At 52.9% G+C, this 16,739-nt stretch overlaps 1 protein-coding gene across 3 annotated transcripts; it reads right to left on the bottom strand.

Annotated features, from left to right (window-relative positions):
* Positions 1-391: 391 nt before the first annotated feature.
* RFLNB (refilin B) lies at positions 392-14,964 on the bottom strand. Of its 3 annotated transcripts, none has more exons than XM_082370834.1 (4): positions 14,729-14,964; positions 14,070-14,140; positions 5,357-5,466; positions 392-3,516 (listed from the first exon to the last, which is right to left on the bottom strand). In XM_082370834.1, the coding sequence occupies exons 1-4, from the start codon at positions 14,886-14,888 to the stop codon at positions 3,186-3,188; spliced, it is 672 nt and encodes a 223-aa protein (XP_082226960.1). In that variant the 5' UTR covers positions 14,889-14,964; the 3' UTR covers positions 392-3,185. The 3 variants fall into 3 exon arrangements, with proteins under 3 accessions (XP_082226960.1, XP_082226962.1, XP_082226961.1); XM_082370836.1 differs by lacking the exon at positions 14,729-14,964 and adding an exon at positions 14,234-14,674; XM_082370835.1 differs by lacking the exons at positions 14,070-14,140; positions 14,729-14,964 and adding an exon at positions 8,235-8,556.
* Between the last annotated feature and the right edge of the window lie 1,775 nt (positions 14,965-16,739).

Here is a 16,739-nt window from a genome sequence, read left to right as displayed (position 1 = left end):
CAGGTTTTTCTAGCCCAGAGCAAAATACCACAATAATATTCAGGCTGGGTGGACTAAGGTGCGTATTTCTTCTGCAAAGTGGGAGGAAGGCGATTTGAAAGGGAAGGTGGGAAGGGGCTGGCCTGACAACGTCATTCACAGGTGCATCTCAGAGCAGATCGGCTTTGGGAAAGAGTACACATCAAATCTGGGAACAAATTCCTTAACGTTCCTGTGCCCAGGAACCCCTTGGAAAATCTTGTACCCCCAGGAGAACGCATACCCCAGTCAGAAGTATTGTGCTATTAATACATAATCACATCTTAAAATTTCTCAAGAGGAGGAGCCGTTTCTCTCACTTTTCTCAACCAGGCATTATGAGTTTATTTTAAAAAAAGGAAGCATCTCCAAGTGTTTTTAAAGGATAATTTATTATTAAATGAAGAAGTCATAAAACTAAACGAAGTGAGACAGATGTCAAAGATAAATTTAAAAAGTCGTTTTCATCAAATACTGTTCCTAAGGTGAGAAACAGGAAATGTATCAAATGAAAAGGTATTCTTTTTCAAAGGTCTGTGATTTCAAAAGAAAACTTTGCTCTGAAAATACAAATCGTCCTTATTACATAAAAGACATAACTTAAGAGTCTGAGAAAAAAGACTTTTTAACTCATAAGTAAACGGTATTTCCCAGACTCCCTTAGGAATGTTTGTTTTTCATCAGTGGGTTTTAAAAATCATCGCTTCCACCTTGCAAACTAACATGAATCCAGCACAGATCGGCAACATGCTATCCACCCTGACGTGTCCCCTTACGTCTTCACATGCTTCCTTTTCTGCAACTTTCAGCAAAGCAGATTTGGAGAAAAAGAAAGGATTTGAGAGAACTACAGTTTGGTCCCTAGTGAATAACTTAAAACAAAATCTGCTTTTCCATTCACATGACACACGTGCAGTCGCTCACTTCTACTTACTTTACTGATATATTTCGTATCAAAAAATCTCATACATGCATCTCAGCACGGGGCTGTTTAAAGGTCGCGTTCTCTACCCCTCGTCTCTCTGGCCGAGCTGCCCATGACATTGTCCTGGGCTCATCAAGTGTCTCCACTGGGCCAGAGCAAAACCTTGGGAATTCTCTTACCATAGTTCAAAAATTACATTTACCACTTGTCTTAAATGACAAGATTATGAAATCAGAGAGAAAAACCCATTTTTAATCAATAAATGCTGTGTAATTTACTCTTCCAAACGCAGGAGGCTGCTCTGCATGAAGACAGGAGACTATGGGGTCTTGGAGTGACCCCTCGAGGGGTCCCTGCTGAGCTTCACGCTGGCAAACTCAGGACCATGGAGCTGATAGCAGGCTCCACGGAAGGGGTGCTTCCAACCAGGTGCACGACAGACTAAATACTGTTCAACCTGAAGAGGACAGCAGACCATTTGGCCCTCTAGGCCTCTGATGACTTTAAATGACAGTGATTATCATCACACCTGCTCTCCTCAGAACAGAAGTCCCTGCTGTGGCTCCAGGGTACCCAGAGAGCTCTCAATTCTGCTTTCAGGACAGACGGAAGCCATCAGCACAAACCCGGAGATGCAGCGGGAGTCCGAGCTTCCAGGACTCTGCAAGCCCCGAGCACTTGACATAACTTGGATGCATTCAAAGAGAAATATCCACGGTTTTGTTCTCTCTGATATAAGAAGAGCAAAAGCCATCTGCCACTTTCTTTACTCAAAATCCACAGGGATCGGCAGGAGAAAGAAGTACGGGCCGGGTGAGGCAGGGCGGGCAGGAGGCTGAAGGCCAGAGGCAGCCTGGCACCCGTGCCCTCCTGACCTGGCCCAGCCTGCGTCCCCGCTTCTGTGGCCTGTTCAGCTGAATTCACACAGTTTCTTCCATTCACACGCGACGCCATGATTGTCACACTAAAACGAACGCTTAGACGGGTGCGGTCACCCCAGCGCCCAGGCTTTGGAGCCTGACTTGTGGCGTCCTTCCCTATGCTCAATTCTCCTTTGCTTCCCTTGGCTGGAGGCAGGGAGGTGGATTTCCTTGCTTTTTCGCTTAGACCTCAGGCACCAGCAGAATTCCTCCGCAGTGTTGACCAAAGGTCACTGGAAAGGACGCCCAGCCTGATGAACCAGATCACCAGAGACATCTGTGTCCACCTCCTCCCCGGGGCTGTCAAGTCCTAGGTGTGACCGTCGGCTCCCACTGTGAGTGAAACGCCCCCTGTGGGCTCCCCCAAAAGTGTTTTCCCTAAGCAATCTTTCAAAATGCCATTTCTCTCCAAAGGACACTCTGCTATGTTTCGCCTTATGAAAAAACTAGGAAAGTATTTGGAAACCCCAAAATACATATCAGGAGAGTTACACAAGCCTGTGGAGACATTACCAGATGCCAGGGGTTCAAGGCGCTTCGCCAGAGCCCGAGCTTGGAACCCACCCGTGGAAGGAACCAGAACCAAGCTGTTGCCCCCAGACTCAGCCACCAGTTGATCTGACCCCACTCTAGAGAAAAGTACAGGGTGAACGCCTTCCTTCCTTCCTTCCTGCCTTCCCCTTCCTTCCTTCCTCTCTTTTTTTTGAAAGGCATCTTATATTGTGGTTTGGGGTTTTTCGATATCACAAAAAAGATTTAGAGAATTCCAAGAGTTTTGGTTAACAGGAAATACAAATGGAAATTTAAAAAACCAGAATGGAACTCAACTCTCCAGATTGAACCCATATGGGTGTCACAGCTCACTGAATTAGCACCACTTTTGTAGTAGTGAAGACACCCGGGGCAGAAAGTTCTTCCAACTCACTTTTTCCATCTCAGAGATTTTTTCCACGCTCTTCCTCAGACAAACTGACTGATGGAAGAAGAGCGCTCCCCTCTTCCCTATTTCGAAGTGTGGCCATTTTCCTTTTGCTCTAGCCATCCTTTTATTTTCTCATCAAATTGAGACTTCGGGGCAGCTACGTAGCAGCAAACTAGGAAACACACTCCTTTTAAAAACAACTGGAAAAAATTGTAAAAAATCAAATTCTTTCAGTAATTAGAAGATGTTGTGACTTTTTTTTTTTTTTTTTTTATTCCCCAGTCTGGGCTTAGAGGTGTCTCTGGGTTAGACTCTTCTGGGGCTGGAGTGACACACAAGGGCAGCCTGGCCCAACCCAACCTGGACAGGAAAGCCGGGCCAGCCCCCCAGCCTGCTGCAGTCAGCTCTCCTCCGACAGGTAATCACCACCCACGAACTCCATGGCTTCGAGCTCCACGCTGGACAGGAACCTCCTCAGTGTCTTGCGGCAGTTGTAATCCAGGGTGGTGGTGTAGACGGTCTTGGGGTACTTGGGGTAGACGATGGTGGTGCTGAGAAAGCGGGCAGGCTTGTGGCGCGGCTCAAAGCGCACCTCAGCCTTGTAGTTGCGCCACGTGCAACTGGGAATGCAGGTGATGGTCTGGCTGCAGGAGGCCACCACCAGGCCCAGGGGCAGGTGGACGTCGTCGATGAAGTGTCGCTCTGAGTCATACTTGACTGAGGACGTGTACCTGAGCGGGAGACATAAGGCAGCGTGAAGCCGCTCCTCTGAGCTGGGGGCACAGGGATCCCTACCGTGACCTTGAACCTTGAGATGTGGTGACTCAAGGGAGAAGCCGCACGGAGTTTATAACGTGCTCACTGTGTGGTCCTGTTCTAGCACTTTACTTCCAGGATCTAATTTAATCTTCCCAACAACCCTGGGAGAAGAAATCGGGGTGCAGAGGTTAAGGTCACAGTGGGAGGGAGCGGTAGAGCTGGGGTTTCAGTGCAGACATGCAGGATTCCCAAGTTCAACCCGCACTCACTGTTCCTCACTGCAGGCGGCAGCCCCTGGAGTCGGCTCCCACTGACTTAAGCTTTGAGACTTTGGCCAAGTTACTTAACTTCCAAGCCTGTTTCCTCTTTCTGAAAAAGGTGCCCAATAGAATGGGGGAGCGTGTTAACACAGCGACTGCTGTTGGTGGGAATGATTATATATAACAAGGCAGATTCTCCTGTCCACGGGGGATGAGTGGTTTCTCTGTCCCCTGAAGTGAACAATCAGCTCTTTAATGAGAGGAGAAGGGAACCCAGACATCCTGAATGCTGGTTCTGAAAGCTCGGTGATACCAAATACTAGTACTGGGGCCACCTCTGCCTTCGGTTTGGAGACTCTCTCAAACCCAGGGAACCGAGATCTGACCTTATCCATCACAGCCAATTACAGTCTTGTTTTCCATAAAATAAATTAACATCCACGTTCCTCAGCAGCTACTTTATAACTTTTTTAAAGTCCTTCTTGGGCAATTTGGGATTTTTTTTTTTTTTTTTTGGAAGCAAAGCATGAATTCATATTACTTCCTAATTATGGCATCTTCATAGATACTAAAATATGCACAAGCGGGACCTCCCTGGCAGTCCAGTGGTTAGGACTCGACGATTCCACTGCAGGGGGCGAGGGTTCGATCCCTGGTCAGGGAACTAAGACCCCGCATGCTGCGAGGCGCGGCCAAGAAATTTAAAAAATAAAAAATAAAATTAAAAATATGCACACGCATCACACATAGACAAACTGAACAGCACTGCCCCTCGCCAGCCCCTTCCCACTGGTCAGAGAGTAAGAATCGGCACTCTTCTTTAAAATGAGTCCAGTGGAAACATCTCTTCGCCTTGGGCAAGTAGGTTAAAAGGCTGGGAAGCTCATGTCATGAAGTCATGTCCCCATTTTGTTCAAAATACAAGCTCCTCAGGAATAAAAGGCTGAACTGCTCACCTCCAAACTGGTGAGCCTCCTTTGTTCTGTGTCAAAGGGCCCTTTGTATCCATGCAAGGGAACTCTATCTCTAAAGCCACCAGCTACCAAAAGTAAAATTCCTTTCTCTAAAAAGACGTATCTTTAATGGAGCCTCTCAATGGATCTCTGCCCCCAGATGAGCTTGGATGATAAATTCCCCGAGGAAGAAGAACGGTACTTGCCCAGTGAAATCAGAACCTGAGGCAAGGTCACAGCACCTTGACACTGGGGTGGGGTGGGGTGAGGTGGGGGTGGGGAGATGTGGAAAGAAGCTTCTGGAAAGAGGAATTACTTTATTACAAATTTTTAAACATCTGATGGCCATGATAAGTGAAGTGCAAAAAGCAAGTTTGCAGGACTTTATGTATAACACGATCTCATTTTTATTTTAATAAGTGTATCTATATTCAAATGGTTAGAGTACAGAAAAAACATCCGAAAGAGTACCCACGAAACTATAAGAGTCTTTGGCATACTTCTGTCATTGACTATTTTTTTTTAAATAACAAGTGTTAATTACTGGAACAAAAAATTGAAAATAGAAATAAAATGAAATCAGGGCCTGCTATATTTACCTTACTTCCGTTGGTGGTAAGGGGTCAAACTCCACTCCTTCGCCAAACGACAGGGGGCATAACCTCGGCGAGCAGCCAGAGCCCAGGGTGCTGGGGAGAGAAGCTGGATTCTGCAACAACAGAAAAGGCAGTTAGATCACAGGCCCATCCGATGCTTTCCCCGCAGAAGGTCCTGGCTCTAGCCTCCAGCTGACGGGCCCAACTGAGATTTGTGTCACCCTCCAGGGAATGATGCCAGCGAAGGGCTGACCCACAGCATGGGAGGACCACTGGACAGGGCACGGAGGGTGCCAAGAGGTCTGCTCGAATCCCACGTCTATCATGAATGTGTGCCCTCAGCAGAGTCACAGCATATGCCCTGTGACCTTATTTGCACACAGGGGGTGTCCCTTTCCATCGATGAGGTTTTGTGGAAGGATGAAAAGAGGAAACAAATTAGAGCTCAGCGTCGTGACCGCTGCCAGACCCCGGGGCTGCTGCATCATCCCGCGGCAAGGCGGTGAGAAAACCGCCATGAACTGGGAGTTCACTAACCAGAACCTTCAGTTATGTGCCCCCAACCCTGTCATTGTCTCAGCAACTCTTCAGAAAAGGCCAAAACCAACAAAGAAAAATGCTACAAGGGATTTTTTTTTTTTTTTTTTTACACTGAAGATTCAGTCCAACTTCCCCCATGTCCTCTGCCTCTGAGGCTACCAGATAAATACCCAGCCAAGATGGAGGAATCTGCAAACTCATTGGGAAGATGAAAACCAGAAAGTTCTCTATGTCACCTTCCACTATCCAGAAAACCCAAAGAGCCAGAGCACAGCATCCCAGGGGTTCACCGCCTTCCAGCCTGGTCAGAGCATCGGGCTTTCTGATTCACCAAGTAGCCTGAGTAAGAGACGGGACCATCCTCCACACAGCTGCTGGTGTTTCACCTGATCTGACTGGAATCAGGGCTTCTGTGTTAAGCGAGCAACAGAGAGCAGCCCTTTGGGTTCCTGGGCTAACTGGGAGCTGTCATTTTCTTTGTCTGATTTGAGAGAAGAACCTACACTTGGGCCAGGGTATGGCGGTGGCAGCCCCACCCCCATGTCTTCCAGGAAGCAGACATTTCTAGAAGGTCGACTCTAAGACTCTTATGTTACCTGGACAAGGTGTCAAGTGGGGGCATAGAGTGGACATGCAAAAGCCAAAGGGGACCAGGTAGGTCAGGGAGAGGCAGGGGGTCCCCAGGGTCCAGCCCTGAACTTGGTGGGGGGAGAGTTTAAGAAGCCTTCACTGGGGCTTGAGAACCCAGCTGGGGGAGGGGGTAAGGTGTGGGCACCGGCTGCCTCAGAGCTTTAGGAAACAGCCCCCAGCAGTGACAGGGGGCCCTGCGCTGCCCCAAGCTCTCTAGCTGCCAGACACTCCCCAACCTGGGGGTGCCTTCCGGGAGTCCTGGGGGCTGCAGGACGATGCAGCCACCAAGAGGAGGTAGGTGCCACCCAGCACTCACACGACAGCCTTCTTCCAGGTATCCAGACAAGCACTCGGTTCTCTTGCCCCTGCTTCCTCTGCTCCCTCATCCCTGCCACCCAACGCTCCCTGAGCACCCAGCCTGCTCCAGTGCATGCTGGGAGTGGGGCAGGGCAGCAGGAGTTCTACGCATGAACAAGGGGCCTACCAGGGAAAGGGGGCGAAGTCACAGCCTTTGGCATGGTTCTGGGAAGCATCCAGGAAGACTTCCCAGAGGAGGTGACAAGTTGGGCACTGCAGGGCTGGCAGGGGTTTGACAGGTGGAAAAGCCAGCTGGGTGTTGGGAGAGGTAGAAGGGGATGGCTGGGAGGGAAAAGGCACACCAGGGGAAGAAGCAGCATCAGAGGCACCGATGCGTGTATCTGCCTGTGGTCAGGGGATGTGGAAGAGGAGGCTAAAAAGGGCCAGATGGCGAGGGTTCTGAAGGCCACGATGAAGCAAGTGCTGCCTTCTAATGGAAATGAGAGGATGCACTGATGTCCACTGAGAGACAGGATCATTGGTCAAGAATTCCACGCACCATCAAAGGGGGTGGGTCCCTGAGGAGCAGCAGCTGCCACTGACTACTTCACCCAGGGGAGAAGGCTGCAAACACCCATCCCCAAGGGGGAGGGGTGGCCTCAGAGCCCCACTTTCAGCTTGACTGTAGGCAGGATGTGGGTCCCCTGGGCTCTAGGTAAAGGCAAGAAACACCACCATGTGAGCCATTTCTAAGGTAAAAGGGACCTGGTGTTTTTTCTTTAAATAAAAATTTTAAAATAAAGTAAAAGGACACATTTTTGAAAGTTTCCACCCACCTAAAGGCCTCCCACCCATCATGTGCCAGACACGGCTTAGGTGACGGGACAAGAGGGACCACGGATCTGAAAAGGTCCCCTCCAAGGCCACTAACAGTCCCCCAAAGCTGGCCCCCTTTGCTCTCTGAATCGGGGAGCCCGAGTACACCCCTCTCCCCAACACCGACCGGGAGGGGAAGCAGGCCCGTTGGAGCCACCGGGGGCGAGGGCAAAGCCCGGAGGTGCCTGGGGGAAGTTTGCTCTCGGTGTCCCTGGGCCCCTCCAGCCCGGCAGGGTCAGGAATGTGGACGAGCCGCAGCCTGGCAGCCCCGGGGGCCGTCACCCCGAAGGGAGGAGGCGGTGGTCGCCTTTCCCCGGGCTCCCGGGCCTCCCAGGCGATGACAATTTTCCAGCCACCGGCTCCAGCTGGCCGGGCTCTCGCCGCGCTCCCGCCCCGGGCTCCCAGCGCGGGCCGACGGGCGGGCGGCGGCGGGGACAGCGTGCCCCGGTAGGGCCGATACGACCGCCTGGGGGTCTCCGGGGCCCGGGCGCGGGGGGATGGAGAGGATGGGGGGAGGGGCCGAGGCGGGGTCACTCACCGGGGCCGCGGGGGTGGCCGCCGCGTCGGGCTCCAGCGCCCCAGGGGCCGGCGCCCGCTCCCCGCCGCCGCCACCGCCCCCAGCCGCCGCGAGTGCCCAGTGGCTGGGGCTGGGGCTGGGGGGCAGGCCCGAGTCCGGACTGTCCAGGACGCCGTCGCCCTTCTTCTTCGCGTCCACGAGCTCGGGCACATCCTGCAGGCTCAGCCGGCCCACCATGGCGGTGCGCGCGGCGGGGCCGGGGCCGCTGCCCGCCGGCCGCCCTCCCTGCCCGCCGCCCGCGCGCCGTCCGGGTCCGCCGGTCGCCGCGCTCCCGGGCCCGCCCCCTGCCCCGCCCCGCCCGGGGCCCGACCCGCCCGCCCGCAGTGGCGGAGCCGCCAGGCCGGGCGCCAGGGGCCGCTGCGCTCCCGCCGTGCGCAGCCCGCGCTGCGCTCCGCCCGGCCGCTCAGCCCGCCCCGAGCGGCCGATCACAGGAACGGGGGGCACCGGCCCGGGCCCCCGGGCCCCCGCCCCGCTCGGCCGCCCGCCCCGCAGCAAGCCGACCCTGTACCCCTCTCGCGCCGGGCCCGAGGGCGCCTTGTCCCCTCGCCCTGGTCCAGCCAGGCCGGCAGGCGCTCATATCTCGAGCCCTGGCGTCGGGCGGGAGCAGAGTAGAGCCCGAGCCCGCAGAGGCCGGGGGAGCCGGCTGAACCCAGCGAGCAAACAACTGGAAATTATTAATAGTTAATGTGCTTCGTATGGTTCCAGCCGCCTCTTGGCTCAGCCGGGCGGGCTCTCAGTTTGTGTCTGGCTCTCATTTCTGCCCCGGAGGAAAAAGAGCGCCTACTCCGTTTCTCCTCAGGGGGCTCAGGGGCTGGGGGCTGGGGGCGGAGCTGGGAGGAGCGCATCACTCCCTGGCCTGGGTGCTCAGCGGAACAGGCCGTGGCCACACCTGGCAGGAAAATTCTGCGTGGGCGCAGACTGGACCTCGAACCAGACGGACGGGCTCAGCAGGCTGCCCACCGGCTCTCTGAAGGGCCAGGGGCTCCCTGGTGGGGGTCACAACTTTTCAGACGGGGGACTTCCTCCTTAGTTTGACAGAGAAGCCCTGAGTGGGAACTTGCTGCAGTAGCTGCCAGCTGTAGAACTGGGCTGTTCTCAAATCTAAAAGTACTAGAAAGTTCGAGTACTGTTTCTATCAAAGACCTCCCTGATTATCAGTAAGTATAGGAAGTCCCCACCTCCCGCCAGCCACTGTACCCTGGGGGTTTCTGATGGGTGCCCAGCTAGGGCCTCAAGCTGGAGCTTGCGCAGACCTAGCCCACAGGTGCCAGCTCTGAAGAGGAGCAGTGCCCTGGACTAGGGACTTCCCTGGCTAGATGAGAGGTGGGCGTGGTGCACGCCCCACCATAGCAGGCCAGTCTGTGTCCTTGCAAAAACAAAGGATCCTTGTCCTGCTTGGGACCTGGTGAAGTCCAAATTTAGAGCAGGTAGATGTTCCAGATTTGCTGGGAAAGTTCAGCCCTCCTACCCTCCTCACTCATCACTTTCAGGTAAGGAAACGGAGAAGGAATTTGACTTGTGCCAAGTCACACAGCTGGTACAAGGCAGCTTGCTGTGACCAGAAAGCCCAGGATCATCCCCTCCATAGAGAATAAAACCGGGTATGTGCGGTTGTGTTGGAGGTCATTCATTCAGGACCTGCGGGAACAGATTATAAAATCAAGCGTGCACAGTCCTGGATCAATGGTTCCTGCAAGGACATACTGTAAGCAGTGGGTCTTAGAGATTGGGCCAACTGTGTGGCTACAATTCCCTACCCCTGTTGACCTCACCATCTGCACATCCCAGACTGCCCACAACCTGGGGCATCACGGGAGGAATCTAAGAGCTTCCTGGGGGTGTGGAAAGGCGGTCTGCTGGCAGTGGCAGGACTCGGCGCCCTAGAGGGAGTTTGCCCACCAGCATTCCCAGGTAGATCCTGAGAACTCTTCCCTAAGCTTGGCCAGCTGGGAAAAGGTGTCCAGGAAGATGGCAATTGCTCCCTCTTCCAAGGTCATCAGTCCGGAAGAGGAGGATGAGACTGAGGAAGGTCATCATGCTAGGCCAGTGCAGCCACTGTCTCCACCAAAGCCTGGATCGTTGTGGATTGTCTTGGGAGGGATCGCCACCTGGACCCGCTAAAACATGGAATCTAGGGGGAGCCCTGAATTGCCACCTTCTGAGGGGAATTCTGAAGGGCTTAGATTACTCACATTCTGACAGAGATCCACAGAGACATCAAAGCTGCCGAAGTGAGCAAGGGAGTGTGAAGCTGCCAGCTTTGGAGGGTCCAGGCAGATCAAGCGGACACCTTTGAGGCACCCCTTCCTCCTTGGCACTGGGGTCATCAAGCAGGTGGCCCCGGACTTCACGTGGGCATCTCAGCCATCAAACTGGACCCAGGAAGCATCTATGTCCCAAGCTCCAGCCTATGACAGTTCTGTCTGATCCCCAACATAACCTCTCCCCAACTCCAGAAGAACATCTTGGTTTAATAGAGATCAGGACATCCTCAGGCCTCAGGACAATTGCCAAGGAGCTCCCAAAGTGTAAGATGATTGCATACCCTGGCCTCCTTCCTTACAGAGTAGCCCAGCACTGATACACACACAGGAAACTGGAGGGGCTTGAAGAGGAATTCAGCCCGGGGACCTGACACTGACGGAGAAGCTGCACCAAAGTCTTCCCCTCCATGGTTCCCAGAACCCTGCTGAGCCAATCAGAAGACATCTGGGACCCCAGGTTTGTCCTCTCCTGTCCAGACTGTCTTCAAAGAGCTCAAAGATAAGCTGGAGCTGACTGGAAGCTGCTTGGGTTCAGAGGAGACCGTGCAGGGCATGCCCGCACCTGCATCTCCGTGAGCTCGTGGCAGTCCCGGTGGAGATGAGCAGAGCGCTTCCTACAACAGGAACCATCTGACTTCAGGCTGCCCATGAGCGCCCCTGGGTGGGAGAGCCATGCAGCACAGACCCTGGAAGACAGCTGTGTTTCGTCAGCCCTGAGCCGTGAGTCCGCACTGCATATCTGCTATAGTCCTTGGGAAGAGCCCCACGCCCTGGGCTCATCATTGTCCTACATCTTCTGCCAGATTGTTTTCCAAAGGACGTTTCTTAAAAAAAAAAAAAAAAAAAAAACTCTAACCAAGGCTTGGGAAAGACAACGGATTCCACTTTACCCCCTCCTGGTCTGGCTTCAAAGACAGGCCTTCTTTTGAGGAGCATCTGGGTTGCACCTAGAAATCAGGGGTGAGTTGCACAAAACGAGACCACGGACCCTGCGGAAAGAGTGGCCTCTCCTCAAAGCTGTCCTTTCCGCGCGGCCATCATCCCCTGCCTGGATCACAGAGACTGGTGTCCTCATAGGACTTGGCTTCTGGCCCTGAGGCCTCTCCCAGCAGGGTCTGAGGAACAAAGCTGCGTCACAATGAATGCCAATCCTGCATTCTCCCTTCTTCTCCACTAAATTAAGCTGATGCCCAAACGGGAGTTGAGTCAGACAAGAGCAGGGTGGGACCCTCCACAATGGCGGCTGCTTATTGTTTTTGGAGCAGCGCGCTGGCGTGTGCCCAGGGCCCCAGGCACCTTGTGGTTTCAGCCCCCTGGGTCTCCGGGCTCCGGAAACCACGAGGCAGTGGCTTGGCCTTAGTATTAAACCAGGTCCCCCTTTGCCTTCATATACACCCATGTCAACCAAAATGCTTAAAAAAATAGGACTTAATTTTGTTTCCTTAAGTGTCTTAAGATTAAGGTTATTGGTTTCAAAGAGCATGGAAAGGGAACTGCCATATTCGATAAAGAAAGAAACTGCATTAAAAAGATGTACTGACACAGCCCAGCCCACAGGAGTCTGTGCACACATGCGTTGGTGAGATTGGTTCATACCTCTGTGCTCCCGGGACTCACAAAGGTGGCCTGAACCGGAGGCCAGGGACACCAAAGGCTGGCCATTTCAGAGCGAAATGGGCCTGAGGGAACAGGCTCCTTTTCTTTCTTTCTTTTTTTAAAAAAAAAATTTATTTATTTATTTGTTTATAATATTTATTTATTTATTTATTTATGGCTGGGTTGGGTCTTTGTTGCTATGCGTGGGCTTTCTCTAGTTGCGGCGAGCAGGGGGGGGCTACTCTCAGTTGCGGTGCATGGGCTTCTCATTGAGGTGGCTTCTCTTGTTGTGGAGCATGGGCTCTAGGCACGTGGGCTTCAGTAGTTGCAGCACACAGGCTCAGTAGTTGTGGCTCACGGGCTCTAGAGCGCAGGCTCAGTAGTCATGGCGCACAGGCTTAGTTGCTCTGCGGCATGTGGGATCTTCCCGGACCAGGGCTTGAACCCGTGTCCCCTGCACTGGCAGGCAGATTCTTAACCACTGCACCACCAGGGAAGCCCCCAGGCTCCTTTTCTGACCTCTCACCTGGGAGACCACCAGGTCAGGTGGAGAGGTGGGATCTGGCCCAGCCTCAGTGGCGACGCTCACCCAGACACCGAATGAAGCTTGGGGTGGAGTCAGGCCAGTGACCCCTGTGTGGGGAACCCGAGGACCCCAAATACAAGCTCCACCCTTGAGGCCTCCTATGTGTAAGCTGAGAGCTGTTCTCCCAAACGCTCCCTAGTTACACAGAAAAAGGGCCGTGGCATCTGCAAAATAAAACCCAGATGGGATTTTGCAAAGAGCTGGGGCTCACGGCCTCGTTGGAACGGCATCAATACACTTGCACTCCTGGCTCCGTTCTGCGTATTCACACCAGACAAGGACTTGCAGCCCAGAAAAATAGCCCTTAGTTGAGCAACTGAAGTTAAGACCCTTGGCTCCCTGGCTGAAGGGCATGATAGAAGGGTGTGCAGGCAACAAATGGCCAGTCTGCACGGCCACTCTCCAAAGGCAGCCTCCAGGACCCCCGGGGGATTTCGGTCTGAAGGCTGCGTGGGAAAGGATGGAGAGTGGGAGCCCGGGGGTGGCCAATTGGCTCTGCTGTCCTTCCCTGGAGCCGGTGTCCCTAAGTGCATTCCTCTCCTCCCCCAAATTCAAAGCAGAATACCCACCAGCGGGAGGCGGCTGTGGTTTGCAGCTATGTACTGTTCGGAGCTCCTGAGACTTGCTGAAGACATTTACATGCCTTTGAAGAAATGTTTTTCAGTTTTGAGGAAAATTAGCCAGGGGTCGGGCAGGAACTTGAGGTGAGAGAAGAGGGACCAAGGAAAAATTCCATGCGTCTCATGTTTTCCCAGGTCGTATCAGCTGGGGGTTAACTGGAATTTTATTGACCCTTGCCTTGCACTTCTGCAGGATGACCCCAACCAATGACAAGTATTTCTGGAAATCTCTGTCTCTCATATGCTCATAAAATAAATCTGGTTATATGCAGAGGATGCCTGCCATTAATTTTCTTTTCCTTTTCCTGCACCCACTGCCCCAGCCTCTGGTTCTGCTAAGTTGGGTGACAGTGCCCCACACGGCGGCCCTCCAACAGGCTGCCCTTGCAGAGACCACCATCAGCTCCACCAGGCACTTAGAGAGGCGCTGCAGCCACGCCACCGCTGTGGGTACCAACGCCCCGGGCACTGTTGCCAGTGCTGGTGGCGGGGGGAGGGCTACGTAGCTCGGAGGTGCCGGAGCTGTGCTGTGGTCTGCAACTAAGTGCCTCTCGGCCCTTCTGGTTGCGTTTATAGGGTGGTCCTGATGCAGTGCGGCTTCCTTTATGCCTGCCTCCCGCCCTAGGATTCAACTTGAACCGTGCAGGTCTGGGCCAAGAGACAAATAGTAAAACAAGCAAGCAAAAAACCCCTTTGAATTCCAAATCCCTCTCCCCTGAGCCAGGCTTACCCTTCTGGGCCCTTCTCTTGGGATTTCTCCAAGATGCTTCCAGGTCCTGCATGCAAAGAGCGCGTCTGGACCTGAGAATGACGGGGACACTCGACTTCAGTCCCAGCTGGGCCCCCTGCCCCACCAGACACCCATCAAATATCACCCAACTCCCATCCCAACACCTTGCTTTTCAAAGACTGAAAGGTAGACTCTGCTATTTCCAGGGATGCCTTTTTTAGCATCAAGGCTGTCTGCCATCTGAGAAAGGACCTTCTGCTGTTAGCAGGCTGTGTTGGAAGCAGAAGCTTCTAGAATGTCAGATATCATCATCTTACAAACGCCAAGACAGGGCACAATGCCTACCTATTCTCCACGCTTGTCATAAAAAGAGCAGTTAATACAGGCTCAGCCCGGGCCTTCCATCACACACGGACATTAAGGAATCTGGGCTTTGTGTTCCTCGTTGAAAGACTGTTTATCAGCAGATACCCTGTTCTTGTTCCCCAGAATCCATTTCACCTCTACTCCCAAGGCTGAGAGCTCTTACCAAAACCTGCTCTGGGTTAGAGTTTTTGGGGTTCGTGTGTGCTCTCCTGCTGGACCCATTCATTCAATCAGCACCTACCAAGGGCCTACTTTGTGCGAGACAGAGTGTGAGAGCACAAAGGGAGCCTCACCAGCCTGGTGGAGAGAGGGAGGTGAAGATTGGGGGAAGATTTCTGGAGGGAGTGACACCTGTGCTGATACTAAAGCAGCAAATAAGGAACAGGCAGGCAAAGAAGGGAGGAGAAGATGATGACCAAAGCTCTGCCATGAGGTCTCTGAAGATCTGGTCATCCTTCTCCCCTGGCTTAGATTCACTGAGTGGAGAGCATTGCAGACGTGACAAGTGCCCCAAGTTCACTGCCTCTGGAGTCAATTAGCTCCATTCCCGGACATGCATCCTGCAAAGCTGTTGCACTGGTGACAAAGGGAAGCAAGAGTTAGGGTGGCTGGTTTAGTCCAGCTGTGCTCCTGGAAATGCCATGTCAAGGACACGGCAGCAAGCTGTTACTTTTCCTTTTGCACTTGTCACGGGTGTTGTTTTGTGACTGTACTCTGGCATACAAAATATTAATTCTCTTTTTATTTTTTTAAACTGAGCTCAGTTTAGCTCGTAAACCCCCAGTTTCTCTCTAGACCGGAAAAGTGTCTTGCTCACAGTATAGTTCTTCGGGAAAATGACCAGTGGCTCTTGGGTAATTACTACTCTCATCCTTCCCTTTTGCCTGGATTGCATCTGGGGAGGCTTCTGTAACATCACAGCAGCAAGGATGGGGTGGCTGGTGGTGAGTGCCTGGTCCGTGGTCATCTTCCTACCTCTCTGGACACTACGGAGGAGAAATTTGCTCTGCTTGGCCAAGGAATGCCACCCTCTGCTTTTTTTTTTTTAATGGCACTGGTTGGCATTTGTGCCTCTACAACGCAGTTTTTTGTTTTGTTTTGCTTTTTTATTTAATATATTTTTGGCTGCATTGGGTCTTGGTTGCTGTGCATGGGCTTTCTCTAGTTGCGGCGACCGGGGGCCACTCCTCGTTGCGGTGCGCGGGCTTCTCATTGCGGTGGCTTCTCCCGTTGCGGAGCACGGGCTCTAGAGCGCAGGCTCAGTAGTTGTGGCTCGCGGGCTTAGTTGTTCCGCGGCATGTGGGATCCTCCCGGACCAGGGCGGAACCTGTGTCCCCTGCACTGGCAGGCGGATTCTCAACCACTGCACCACCACGGAAGCCCCACCCTCTGCTTTTCATGTCCATATGCCACCTGATCTGTACCCTAGTTGTCCCAGCCTGAGGTCTCTTCCAATGAGCTGGCCCTTTCATTACTTCTGGGAGCTGAGGGAGCTTGGAAGCCATCACCTCCCCATGATGGGGTGTGAGGGACTCTGTGAGGTGTGCCCGCCCTTGGGCCCACCTGGCCAGACAACACTCTCAGACACTATCTCTCCCCCTCAGGTGCCTTGTTGAACACCTCACTTCTCTACGGGGACTGCAGTCTCCCAGGTTAATTGCTGGAAGCCAGGCAATGGCTTCTAGATCAGGGTTTCCCTCAAACTTATGGGGGTTTCTCTTATACTGGGGCTCAGCCCAGAGTGGTAGGGTTCTGGATTTCTTCTCCATGACCTCCCAGCCTCAAAACCAAGTCATATCCCCTCTAGTTTTTCCTTTTCTATTGATACCTGCTGGTCAAAATCCCCCCTCCCCCTACCTCTTTTTTTTTATGGAAAAAAATGTTTATGTCAAGATGCACTGTCCCTCTGCTGATGGTGCCGGCTGTGTGCAAAGTCCTCCAGCATTTTGGCTCTTAAAATGTAAAGGGTAACTTTTAGAATAAAGGACAAAAACAAAGCAAAACGCCATTCCAACAATTCTTGTAACTCTCGTGGCTTTCAAGACTTTCTTCGCTGCTATAGAATCACAAAGTCTCTACAGGAGTTCAGAAGCTAAGAGTTTGAGCTGTTATCTCCAGAGCACCACTGCCAGAAGACAGTGCATACAGGGAGCCCTGCCTGCTGATGGGGTCTGGGGAGAGGGCAGAGATAAAGAACAGAAGGGATGCTCAACTGAATATCAAACTCTACATATACCAAGGATGACCGCTGCTTTCATGAGCGAACCAACAAAGCATGTCCTCTAGGAGCCCTGACCATGAGGG

Source organism: Balaenoptera borealis, assembly GCF_965194805.1.
Source record: "Balaenoptera borealis genome assembly, chromosome: 20".
Taxonomy (NCBI): domain Eukaryota; kingdom Metazoa; phylum Chordata; class Mammalia; order Artiodactyla; family Balaenopteridae; genus Balaenoptera; species Balaenoptera borealis.
The sequence above is the reverse complement of the archived record's forward strand: the minus strand, read 5'-3'. Positions and strand labels throughout refer to the sequence as shown.